At 40.3% G+C, this 13936-nt stretch overlaps 2 protein-coding genes across 2 annotated transcripts in view; both read right to left on the bottom strand.

Moving 5' to 3' along the window:
• Positions 1-13936, bottom strand: part of LOC135702960 (uncharacterized) — a 161982-nt gene that overhangs the window by 19308 nt on the left and 128738 nt on the right. The gene's annotated exons all lie outside the window — the stretch shown is intronic.
• Positions 8987-13936, bottom strand: part of orb2 — a 1372010-nt gene continuing 1367060 nt past the window's right edge. Inside the window, 1 exon segment of the mRNA XM_065224014.1 lies at positions 8987-13935. Within this exon segment, the coding sequence (XP_065080086.1) occupies positions 13569-13935 (367 nt within the window). The 3' untranslated portion in view covers positions 8987-13568.

The raw sequence follows: 13936 nt of genomic DNA, 5'->3' as shown, positions 1-13936 counted from the left end.
ATATTAGGAGTTAGAGGATAAGGGGTTTTGCCTGTCATTATTGGATTACTTATCTGTCCAATCTTTGACCGAGAAAGTTTCAAACTTTACCAAAATGGATGCCCCGTTTAGGTGGTTCGAAGGCCAATGTCCTTAAGTAAAAGTTTGGCTTGATATATTTTATGAAGATTTAAAAATTATGTCAAAAGAACAAATTCTTCAGTTGAACGGCACATGTTTATCGGTAGGGTATAACTTTAACAAAATTTGATGCAAAACTAATAACAGTGTTCCGTTCGATGGGAACGTATTTTGACAGTTCAAGTCGGTCATGTTTTGTTTGTTTTTCTTGCAAGGCCATTTGGCTTCCGATCCATTTCACTAAAGTTTGAAATTGTTGGAAATTGTTTCAATTTATTTGACGTTTCGGTCGTCTGAGCTGTTTTTCCTTAACTTTTTGTTTGTCTTATTTATACGGAGATGCGACAAGTTGAACGGTTTTATCAAGATCTGGTTGTTTTCTATCGTAAAAGTTTTATATTTACCGGTTGAGTTGCTATTTCTATGTATTTCTGTTTTGTTAGAAAGATGTCTTCGATTTCCAAAACTTCATATTGATTACTCCAACGGTTGAATTCGTTTAAAAATAAGTGTACGCACAATGCTTTTCTGCTTTTCGCTCCAGAGGGCCGAAATCAGCGAACACTACACTTTTTCCTCTAGTACAATAATTCTCCTTTTGGATGTTTGCTTCCATTACTTTATATTACAAACGCCTATGTTAAATATGTTATCTTGACTCTAGTTATCTTACACATTTTGCCAGATTTGCACCCGGGATGGATGCCAAAAACTGGTTTCGAAAAGAGTTTCTTGATTAAGGAGTTCTGCTTAAATCCTAGTGCTGCCTAAATATATTTGTTCGTGAAGTATAAAAAGAGACAAACCGGATCGTCATCGATTTTGCATTTGAACGTCCCTACAAATTTTTGCCATTAAAAATATACAAAAACCAATGCCAAAAACGCAAATATAAAAAGGTCTTATCAGTTAATTACTTGCTTTGATTCAATCTTTCAGTTTGCAGTGTTTTCTTTTCTTTTTGGGATGTTCGGTTTGACGTCAATTAGGAGAGGATGAACTCAAATAGACAAACATCGATCCGTATAGTTTTAAGAGTTGTTTCACTTTTTTTTTTCTATTAAGAGATTGCGGATGAAAGTTATCTTGATCTGGAAATCTCTCACTTTACTACACCTAAAAAAAACGATGGTTCAGTTTTTTTTCTGTCTCCATCCTCTTTTATAATTTTTGCTTTCTTTGACATTATTCATGTTCTGTTTAGTACGATAGCATTTACATATAAATAGTAGAAAAAAGAGTGTAAAACTGTAACTCTCTACGTCTGTTACTTGTTTATTTATTAATTTTCTCTTATTTATCTACGATGTCCCACCGTTTTGCGTTTTGCTTTTTTTTGTTTGTTTGTTTGTTTATGTCATTGTTTTCTTGCGCTCGCATTGCTTACTTTGATAATGGCGAGATGGCGGCCGCGGGTCAAACGTGCCAAACGAGCGTCACCCGTGTCCGATCACGGTTCTTGTTCCAGACAAAAATGGAATAGCTTGCACATAACACATAACAGAAAGAAGCTGTCACGGATGACAGTCGTGTGTGACGTCTGATCTCTGAACCCCTTTTACAGTTTCGCCGTTGTTGTCATTTTTTTGGTATAAAAATAGAATCTTTTTCCAGGTTTGCTTTGACCGCTCCTTCTCTTCCCGTTCGCCATTGTTCCTGCGCGGTCATTGTTTTTCTTCTTCTTCTTCTTCCGGTTTTGCATTCTTCAGGTACGAAAACATTCGTTTGCGTGGTTGTGTTCGTGCTTTTCGATTTTGTTTTGCTTTCACTCGTCGACTGATGTTGGTTCTTCTTGTTTTCTTGCGCGACTTGCTTGCCTTTGTTATCCAACCGAGTTGTCGTCTTCCACACTAATATGCATGATAAACCGAAACCAAAACCGATCAACTTAAAACAGTGGCAATAAAGTGTACACCCTTTAAAATTCAATTTACCTACTTGTTTTGCCCCTTTTACCCTTCTTCCCCCCATTCGGGGTTTTTTTTTTGTACTAAAAATACCAATTACTACAGTTTCAAATTTCACTATTATAGATTGCGTAAAAAGATTTTTGTTTTCTGTTTCATTACAATATAACGAGCCTTCCTTCCTTCCTTCCTTCCGTTCTCAGTTTTTGTTTGCTGATTTGGTTGCTTTTGTGTGAAAGTGTGCAGGTTTTTGCAAGTTGTCTTTTGAAAATTTCGAAATAGCTACTCGATGAACACATGTCAAAAAATTTGTCTCTATTAGAAATTCTTCTAACGATATTAGTCTGCTTAATAATTTACCTTCCGAGAAAAATACCGCTACTTTATATTTGATTTGGTTTGTTATTACTTTTAGTATAATTCTTGAATTGATACAATCTTATCCGAGTCAGAAACGTAATAATCTTCTCTCTTTTTTTTCTCTGTTTGTAGCAAAACTATATAAGTAGACTCTGTTCGGCGAAACCTTGAAACTTGTCCCGTTTGCTACGTGTTTTATAAACTTTCTAAGATGTTCCACTTCGGTTCCTGGAAGGGGTAAAACAGTGCGCCGTAAATGAAGCGAATTTCAACGCGTTTCAAAAATACATTACAATAAGTCAGTAAACACAGTAATCGAACATCCTCTAGCAGGATAGCCCCCGTTGTGTGGCGTCTCGGTTTTATGAAAAAGGCTACGCTTACGGTTGTTTCGCTACATTTGTCTTGTATGTGTGTGTGTGTGTGTGAGTGTTTGTGTGTATTTTGTTTTGCTCTCTAAACTGGAAGATAACGGTTGCAAAATGGTTCCATCTCCGTGTCTGTTCTGATTTCGCGCTGTACGACGCTCACACATTTATCATCGAGTGTTCGGGATTTTCGGGTTTATATTTTTACAAAAATAATTAATCGCTATCTCCTGTATCCGTGGTGTGTTTTGTGTGTGTGTGTGTTGGGATGTTGTCGTTTTCGTTATTGGTGGTGGTGGTGGGAGAGGGAGTAAGTTCCTAATTTGAGCGGTCCGAACTGCACTCGATTGGTTTTGTGTTTGCTTCGACCTTGATTTGTGTAAGGACAGGGACGAATCTAGTACAAAAATAGAGATTATTGACTACTCTGGTTTGTAACGGTAGTGGTTTGAAGAAATTTCAAGTTTCTCTTACTTACGTCTGGATTGGGTGTAGTTTTGCTTTAGGTTTATTATTTAGTCCTACTATTTTCAATCGACTATCTACTTGTTTGTTGTTTGAAGTTTCTGACGGATATCTATTGTTTATTTGCTAAGTATTTCGTTTAATTTTATTTCTCTGTGGTGCAACTTAGAAGATTTGCGGTATCATTTATTTCTTACTACCGGCAAGACTGTTCGATTATGTACAGGAAATCCAATGAAAATGATTATTTTATCACGAATTTTAAACTGGTTGTTTCGTTCCCGAGATAACGAGTAAAATGTAGTTTTGAAATTTTGTTTTCCGTGCTGCTCGGATAAGATGAAAGAGTCCAACCTGAGGACCATGCTTGGACTGCTTGTGGAGCCGATCCAACCCAATCTAGGGGTGTGTAAAATGGTTCATCTTATCGACCCGCTCTGAACCGTTCATCAACTCACTTAAGTGGAATGAAACCGTAAGAAGAGAACTACAAGACGAGTAAATAACGCAAACAATTTCACCTGCATACAAACTCCAAAATAACAGAGTTCCAGAGTTCCAGTGTCAAATACCCTAAGATCTGGGTATTTTCAGGACCGGAACGACGTGTAGATGCGATACTGGACGCCATTTGTAGGGTATGTGACACTTCTTCTGAAATCGGAAGTCACCACCTTCAATTTCAAGATGCCGTCGGACATCGATTTCCGGCCTCTAGATGTCACCTCGATTCCAAAAATACCCACATTGATCTGTATTTGTCAGTATTTCAAACTTTTTCTGAACCAAAACCGCCATCTTAGATTTTGAAAATGGCGTCAAACATCGGTTTCTGACCTCTAGACGTTACTGGGATTTCGAAAATACCCATATTGATGGGTATTTGACAGTATTTTCCACTTTTTCTGATACCATAAGTCACCATCTTGGATTTCAAGACATCGATTTTCGGCATCTACTTGGCATCCCCGTTGAGAAAATATCCATATTTTAAAGTATTTTGGTCTTATTACGGGTGTCACTACACGGTGATACTCAGAATAAGAGCCGTGATTGCCGTACAAATCAAATGGGAATCACTACACCGTGACGACAAGTGACAAGTTTTCACCGTGAAGTGGCATCCGTAATAAGCCCCTTTGACACTTTTCCTCAAATTGAAAGCTTCTAGCACCATCATAGATTTCCAAATGGAATCGGACATCGATTTTCATTCTCTAGACGTCATCCTGATTCCAAAAATACCCTTTATTGATGGGTCGGCATAGCTATTTCCCACTTTTTCTGAATTCGGAAGCCGCCATCTTGGATTTAAAAATGGCGTCGAATATGGATTTTATTTCTCTAGACGTTATTCCGATTCCAAAAATACCTACATTGATGGGTATTCGACAGTATTTCGCATTTTTATTGAACTGGAAGCCGTCATCTCGAATTTCAAAAGAGCGTCGGTGATCGATTTCCATCCTCTAGATGTCATCCCGATTCCAAAAATACCCACATTGATCTGTATTTGACAGCATTTCACACTTTTTCTGAACCAAAACCGCCATCTTAGATTTTAAAATGGCGTCAAGCATCGGTTTCTGGCCTCTAGACGTTACTACGATTTCGAAAATATGAGTATTTGATAGTATTTTCCACTTTTCTGATACCATAAGTCGCCATCTTGGATTTCAAGACATCGAATTTCGGCATCTACTTGGCATCCGCGTTGCGAAAATATCCATATTTTAGAGTATTTGACACTTTTCCTCAAATTGAAAGCCGCCATCTTGGATTTAAAAAATGGCGTTGGATATCGATTTCCAGCTTCTATACGTTATCCCGATTCATAAAAAAATAAACCGTATGTATGGGTATTTGGTAAAATTTCCCACTTTTTTTTTAAAACGGCATCCGCCATCGTGGATTTCAAAATGGAATCGGACATCGATTTTAATTCTCTAGACGTCATCCTAATTCTAAAAATATCCTTTATTGATCGGTCGGCATAACTATTTCCCACTTTTTCTGAATTCGTGACCCGCCATCTTGGATATAAAAATGGCGTTGAATATAGATTTTAAATCTCGGTATATGGATCGGTATTGGACAGTATTTCGCACTTTTCTTCAACTGGAAGCCGCTATCTTGGATTTCAAAATAGCGTCGGTGATCGATTTCCATCGTTTAGATGTCTTAGGAGATAAACTAGCCAACGGATAAAAATCTCTCCAATAAAGCAAAAAAAAAACTTTTAGGGATCGTCCATCAATTATGTCACACTTTTAGGGGGAGGGGGGTTTTGGAAACTGTGACGAGTCATAGAAAAAAAAATTAAGATCCATACAAAAAATGTGACAAAGGGGGGAGGGAGGTTTGAAAATGTGCCAAATTTGCGTGGACTTAATGGACCATCCCTTGTATGTCATCCTGATTCCAAAAATACCTATATTGGTGGGTATTTGACAGTATTTCCCACATTTTCTTGAACCGAAAGCTACCATCTAGGATTTCAAAATGGCGTCGCATATCTATTTCTAATCTTTAGACGTCGTCCCGATTCAAAAAATACCTATAATGGGTATTTCACAGTATTCCCCACTTTTTTTTTAAACTGGAAGCCACCATATTGGATTTTAAAATGGCGTCGCATATGGCGTATTTCCCACTTTTTCTGAAATCGGAAGCAGCCATCTTGAATTCTAAAATGGCGTCGATCATCGATTTCCGGCCTCTAGACGTCACCCCGATTAAAAAAATACCCATATTGATGGGTAAACAAACCACAGATATATGCGCATGCGCTTAAATGGACCGAGTGAACAACCAACAATAATCAGAAAAACTCGTGGGGGGCGACACATCTAAATCTCAAGTTTAGATGCTCAACAAATCTCACACTATCGAATAAAGCTTCGAAAAATCTTCTTTCATTTGTTGCATCTACTTGCATCGCTCATCATCTTTTTGCAGGAAATCTTCAGAATCGTCATCAATCTTCTTTCTATCTACTCAGTGTGCGCGCAGATAACCACTGCAAAACACAATCTTTTTTGCATCGTAGATAGAGTCGCCCCCTCGGAAAAACTGCACGATCATCATTCGCTTTTAGATATTCTTACGAGCCTTCTTCCTCTGCATGCTGCATGTCGTCACAGCTGGTGAATCTTTCAAACTCTTCATCAGAAACTGCTGGCTTCTTCGGCGTATCTTCTTTGGTGATCGTAATCGCCGCCGACAGCGCCACTGGCGGTCAACTAATCGTCAGGATACTCGAACGATTGCCACCTCCATGCTGATTGGCGAATCGAAGACGTCAAGACCAACAATTGAAATGGCCTCAACTCCATTTTGTAAACAAACGTTGTAAGGCCATTTTCTCGTAAACCAAAGTCTACATTCGCGAACCGAAACCACAACCGGGTACAGGAGAATTCCCCTTACCTGTTCATTCTGTTGGTTTCCCTTGGCGGACTTCGGTTCGCGAGAAAATGGTTGTAAGGCCATTTGTTTACAAAATGGAGTTAAGGCCTTTTCAATTGTTGGTCTTGACGTGATATCCGTTTTTGGCGTACTCAACGAATACTCCCTTCTAGGATGTATCATCGAGCTTCCGCCGGCAGCAAACTCAAACATCGAATTATCAGGCTTGCCTCCACTTCATAATTCAAACGGTGTTTTCTTTCGCTCCGCTGCCGTCGTCGGATCCCGATTTGACAGGTAAGCAGCGCTTCGTTCCTAAATCCCTTGCAGATTTCAGAGTGAACGAGTATCGAGCTAGACTTTTCTCCCAAGGTACGGTTCATGCGCTCGCTAATCCCGTTTTGCTCCGGCGTGTAGGGTACGGTGTACTCCACTTGGATCTTACGGCAAAACTCGTCGCTGTTGTTGGCCGTGTACTCCTCGAAGCACTGTAGCATTTCGACTTTCGTTTCGATAGGGTGCACTTTCTCAAAGCGATTCCAGTCACCAATAAAACATTCGAAGTACCTTGCTCCATGATGGCGTCACTGGCCAACACAACTGTGTACACCAACTCGAGAACTTGTGACGATCGTTTGCTGACCCTCGACGCACGGTTCACAAATAACGACATCCGAGTCTTGTTCATTCCGGTTTCAACGAGGAACAACAAGTTTTTCTGGCTCAGATAGTCGATGCCATAAGTCGTCACACTTACTTACGAACTTCGCCATACAAATTTAGCGACGACGCATTCGCCGCCTTACCGATCGCAACCACCTCCGAGCCGTTCCGATTCTTTGGAAAACTATCAAAATTTCCGCACTTTCAACCTTTCTTACTGAAAATAGATTGCATCTTGCTTCGGGTACAAAGAGCATGTCCTTCCCCTCGTACTCAATCCAATTCAAATACAAATACAAAGTCCAATTCTTACCGACGATCGAGTTCACAACGATAGTTCCCCGGCAATCTCCATCGGCCACTTCGACCGATGAAACTTCAAGAAAAGGTGTTTACAATGTGTTCGGACGTGTCCGAATCCACGAACCACTGGATCTTATTGATTGCGCACGGTTTGTTGACACTGACGAAGCATACGTCCTTGCTTTCTTCCGAGAAATGAGCGGTAGGCTTTGATTTCTTTTTCTCCTTCTCAGGGCACTCTGACCCTTTTTGGTCAACCTTTTGGCAGTTAAAACACTTGAATTCCTTCTGCTGTTACGGGGACTTTCCGTTAGAGCTTCTGTCGAACGGCGCTGATTCCTGCTTCGGCACAGCAGCCGCCATTTCACGATCTTCCTCCAGACTCAAGAGCAATTTACAGACAGCATCGACGTCTTCCATCAGCGCTTAAATTCCGCGCAACTGCCGGACGAGCAATTTGTTCATCAGAAAATCTCGCCAGATTGGTCCGCATGCTCCTTCAACAGTGCGAAATAAACGATCAAACTGACGTTTGTCAGAAATCAAGCAGACCCAATCTTGATACCCGATCCAGATTGAAACTGAATTATAAACGATTTCGCTATTAGATGCATCATTTTTGCAAAACTTTTACGCTAGAAAACACGAGAAACTTCAGATGGCCTTCAGAGTGTCGTGCCCCTGCACATTCTCGATCTGCCTGTCACTTATCCGGGAGACGATAAAGGATTTACATTTTCGTACCCTTTTCTTCGTCTTTTCCAACTCCTTCTCCTTGCGTTCCTTTTCCTGTTCCGTGTCCTCCGCCTTGGTGACCAACTCGTCCTGTTCGCCGTATAATATAAAAACGGGTTCTGACAATAAGGTCGAATAGTGAAATTGCTTCCTCATAACAAAGACAGATACGATTTCGCTACAATCGACCGATCAAAGGTAAAACCTCCAAACAAATTTCTAGACCAACAATTTATTGAAATAGGCGGAACAACCAAACGTTAACAATGACTTTAATTACGCAAATTCCTCAAGAATCAAAGCTCATCCAAGCAATCAAAGCACCGTCATCTGATAGAGCAAACTTCCTTTATCGAATGGCAGTGTTAGTTTGCATGGGAGTGTTTTGATTCTCGAGAATGTTGTGTTTAAAGTTATTGTTTACGTTTGGTTGTTCCGCCTATTTCAATTGTTGGTCTAGATTTGATGGCAATAATAGCTTTGTTTAATGACGCAGTTCGCACGCGGTCGAAGTTGCCCGGACTTTTCTGTCACCTCACCTCACTCGCCGCGCAGAATGGGCCTGAATAACTGGCAAACGTACCTCGAGCGACTATGAGTTGATGAATGAACACCCGTTTGATCAGATTTGCGATTTTCGTTGCAGTTTCGTTCGTATGCACCAAAATGCCTATGATAAATTCCTTTCTTCTCTGAAATCCTCGTGGTAATTTGTCAAAATCTAGATCAAATTCAAATTCAACCTCATTGAACTTACTCGCTCTAAGGCTCTGAACCATTTTTTGTCGGATTTTTAACTTTTGGTTAAAATTTGACTGATAGAAAGTTATCGATTAACCCTGCTATCCGAGCGTGGCTATTTCTGACAGACAAGCATTTAAATTTTGACAACCGTGGCTGAGTTCTGCTCGAAAACCGATCGATCGGTAACACAGTGATTTTCGAACGTAAGAAATAACTTTCGAAATGTCACTTTTAACCACGAGTTAAGTTTAACTTCATGGTTAAAAGTGACATTTCAAGACCAACAATTGAAATGGCCTTAACTCCATTTTGTAAGCAAACCTTGTAAGGCAATTTTCTCGCGTACCGAAACCTTCATTCGCAAACCTAAACCACCTAAACGGGTAGAGGAGAATTTTCCCTACTTGTTCATTATGTTGGTTTACCTTTGCGGACTTCGGTTCGCGAGAAAATAGCCTTACAAGGTTTGTTTACTAAATGGAGTTAAGGCCATTTCAAATGTTGGTCTTGATTTCGAAAATCCCTGTGCTGTCGATCGACCGGTTTTCGAGAAGAACTCAGTCACAGTTGTCAAAATTTAACTTCTTGTCGGTCAGAAGTAACCACGCTCGGATAACAGGGTTAATCGATAACTTTCCATCTGTCAAATTATAACCAAAAGTTAAAATAATACACCAAATGGTTCAGAGCCTTAAAATAATCCACCAAATGGTTCAGAGCATAAATCAGTGTCAACATTTCAAAGGGGCGTAATTGTATTTGTAAACAATGGCTTTAGCCATCGATTTCTCGCGAATAAAAGCATACTCATGAAGATTAATGACACCAGCAGGCAGAAGAATGTTTCCTTAACCAGCTAGCATTGTTAATTTGAAGGGATGGGCTTTTATTTGCGAGAAATCGATAGCTCAAGCCATTGTTCACAAAAGTAATTACGCCCCTTTGAAATGTTGGCACTGAAATAGTGCGAGTTGTTCCAAGCACAAGCAACTCGACGTAGGTTCGGTCGGTTGAATAAACGCCAAAAAAAAGATCGCAAGTTGCTGCGATCTGTTTCGACCTCTCAAAGTTGATGGATTCTAGCAAAGTTTTCTTAATATCTAGATAGAGCTGGAATTAGAGCATAACAGCTTTTGCAAACAATGACTTCTCTCGATGATCTCTAGAAAGCCAAGGCTCGCTCACTCAAATCAACGTCACCATCTGAAAGGGGAAGACTTCCCCTTGCGGTTGGTTATGTTAGTTTGCGAAAGCGTGCCTTGACTTTCGAGAAATCATCGAGAGAAGTTTACAAAAGCTGTTACGCCCTAATTCCAGCTCTATCAAGATATGTTGGGCCTTATTACGGGTATCACTACACGATGATAAGGAAGTGATACTCAGAATAAGAGCCGTGATTGCCGTACAAATCAAATGGGAGTCACTTCACCGTGAAGACAAGTGACAAGTTTTCACCGTAAAGTGACATCCGTAATAAGCCCCGTTGTCTATGGTTATGGTCTAGGTTTCGAGGCGCGTTCTACGAGCCATTGATAGCAAGGACTGCTCGAGTATTGGACCTCTGACCTACAGTATAGCCGTTTAACCGATGATCCAACCTCTCGATTAACGGTTGGGTTCTACGAAAGTACAATCCTGACCATGGAATGCGCTCAAGGAGACTTTTCAAGAGTCCATCTGCTGTGATCTGTCCATCTGCTGAGTCAGCCGATCGGTTCATCTGCTGATACACTTTCGAAGCCGTTGTTGGGGTCAATATGGTTGTGTTTGGAGTTACAATCAGGAACATTTGGAGGGTATTCATTGAAGATTAGTATGGCTGCGTACGCGCTCATCAAATTGTGATAACATTTATCGGACGGCGCCGGTGGTTGAGTAGTACGCATACCTGCCTCGCTCCCCAGTGGGCCTGCGTTCAATCCCAGCCGTGGTCCTTTGGAAGTGATGTAAAGCAATTGCTGGGTTCCACTGTAGGATCATCTCCCTGGCGTCGGTGATTGGCACTCGTATGCAGAACAGAGATCGACAGAAAATAATAGAAATAAGATCTATTTGTATCACTCCTCGTCAATCGATAGATTGCGATGTCCGTTTTCGATAGATCAGAGAACAGATTTCCCGCATCTAATGTTAACCCACAATCTTTTACAAATCTGACGCTTTTTGTGGCTATGTCAATGTGTTGTGCTTCAACTTCAAATTTTCAAGCAATTAAACTTATGAACTTCTATTGAATTATGGAATTCTTAGGAAGATCGCTTTAAAAAAACCTACCAGTATGAAGTATAAGAAGAGGGAAAGACCCCCCTAACAAAGCCAGAAAATTCCGTGATAAAATAACCAAATCATGTTCGAAGCCTTGCTTCTTAGTCTGACATTTTACGGCAAAAACATGCTTTTTTTCTGTAGATGGTTAACCAAAGAGCTTGAAGTAGTCAACTTAGAATGCTTAGATTTAGTGTCGTTTCACCGTTTGATTCTATTGATACTTGCAAGGGTCCAAACCCAGTTGTTTTGGTTTCCTTTCCAGCATTTTTCGCTGCATTATTTACTATTTCATTTTATCTAACTATTGACGCTATCGACTGTCGGGTGCCGCATCATTATTACCGCACATTTTCTTCCTATATTAGGTAACCGAAATGATTTCCCATGACTAGTAATGTGCCCGTCACCCATATCGGTAGTAACATTTGTGCGTCAAACTCCCGTCAGCCGGATCATTTCCTCTTTTTCTGTTGCTTATTTTTGATAGCGCAGTTGTCATCTTCCTAATTATACCTATTATACAAAGCCAAACAGAACTATCAACAGAACAAAACAAAAATCGGATCACACTTCATGTTTGTTCCGGAAATACACAACAACAACGATTATGTGTTTTGGTTGCTTTCGTCAATACAAGTGTGATAATTTTACACGAACAGCAAATGCGTTAACAGATAGTAGGTAGCAAAAGCTAACTAAAAAAAAAGAAACAAAATCAACAACGGAAAAACAAAAACAATAACAACGAAATTTGACTACTCCTCCGACAATTGGCTAGTTTGTTTTCTCTTTAGAAAAGCTGAAATCATTCTGGATTTCATTTCCTTTGCCTACTTTGCTTTACTTACACTGTTTTGCATTTTACCTTTCTTATATGTTTTCTCTTCATGGATAAAAATAGTAGCTTATTTATAAAAACACCCACTTATCTTCACTTTCTGATCTGATCTGTTCGAATACAAAAGCGCGATGATATTTCGTATGTTTTGTTTCTTTATTTGAAATGTTTCAATACATTTTGTTGTCGTTTCCTTATTGATTTGAAAGTGACGCTTATATGATTTACCTATGCTTTGGGTTGGTATGTGTGTATTTTTTTTCTGTGTGTGTGTGTGTCTACAAAAATAGCTATCACAAAAAATGATTTGTATGAAAATCTGATGTCTTCTTTCTTATTCGGTTTACCTTTGTCGCATTGTTTCCTTCCATAGGAAAATTAGTATTAGGGTTTACTATTTACACATCAATTTACCTCGTCTCGCGTAAGAATGTGAATGATATTTATTTTCCTTCTTGAGGATGCAATTACAAATATCGTACCTACTAAATTTATTATTAACTCTACACTACTGCAGCGAATCTCGATCCGTCAAGTTATCTCAGAACGAGAAACGCTGCACTAATGGATTTTCCTCACTGATTTTTGCTAGCAATAGCTGTACATATTTGTAATATATACTCATCTAACTCGATTTCATACAAAAAGTTAACGAAAAAACGCGTTTCAATATAAAAAGTGAACGAATTATAAACAGTACTTCACTATTTCTTTGTAACTCAATAAATTCTGTTTCACCCTCTACGGTTTTCTACAGAAAATATATAACTTCCAAGAGGGTAAGAAAAGTTTATTATCGCATTCTGTTTTGTGGCTTACTAGGTCCTAGGTTAATATAAAGTTTTTACTCCCCCGCTCTGATCGTTTTCAACTACTATAATACTTCAAGTTTTCTTTGTATTTTAATCTACTCCTTATTCGGTGAAAATCGTTTCTTACAAAAACGTACAGTTTTTGCTATCTGCTTCTATCCTATAGTTATGACCTACATCTGGAGTAGAAAAAACGCATATTTCTAGTGGATTACATAAAAAAAAGTCGTTTTGTCGTCTTTTTCCGCTTAGTTCCCGATCGTGCCACTGGTGGCGATCGAGAGTGATGACGAATGCTGCTGTTGCTGTTGATGCTGCTGCTGCTGCTGCTGGTGGTGCTGTTGCATCTTCCGTTGATGCTGTTTCAGTATGTCTTCCTGTTGCTTTTTGCTAAAACTAACTGAACCCGCGCTAGCGAGTGCCTGATCAATCGAACTACTGCAGCGCATCGAGGAAGGACTGCTACTGCCGCTGCTAGAGATGAGCCCGGAACCATTACTGCTTCCCCCACTGCTGCCGCCACCGCTATAACGCGTTGGCGGTGGTGCTAGAAATCCCCCCGAAGTCGGAACTCGACTCAGGTGATGCTGCTGTTGCTGTTGCCTTGGTTTGGTGGAACCAATTCCGAGGCCACTGATTGCGGAGCTGCCGCTGTTGCCGCTATTGGTCCAGGGAAACGATGGTGGGGGAGGTACATAGCTGGATGACCCTGGTTGACCAAAGCCGTGAAAGGCATTTGCTGCAGAGGCACCGAGGGAATTGCTGCCGCCGCTGCCGCTGTTGCTGCCAACAACTGACTGATGGTGATGTGGGGGTTGCTGCTGCTGGTGGTGGTGTTGTTGCTGTTGGTGGTGATGGCTCGATCTCGTCGACGTCGCGTTCGCGAAAGCAGATGATGCTGTCCTTCCCGCTGCAGTCGATATTGATCGTGGTGGCTGGCGTTAA

This window comes from Ochlerotatus camptorhynchus, unplaced genomic scaffold (genome assembly GCF_037179485.1).
Source record: "Ochlerotatus camptorhynchus isolate MF236.1 unplaced genomic scaffold, CSIRO-AGI_Acam_v1.1 ptg000203l, whole genome shotgun sequence".
Classification (NCBI taxonomy): domain Eukaryota; kingdom Metazoa; phylum Arthropoda; class Insecta; order Diptera; family Culicidae; genus Ochlerotatus; species Ochlerotatus camptorhynchus.
Note: the sequence above shows the minus strand (reverse complement) of the source record. Positions and strands in the feature narration are given on the sequence as shown.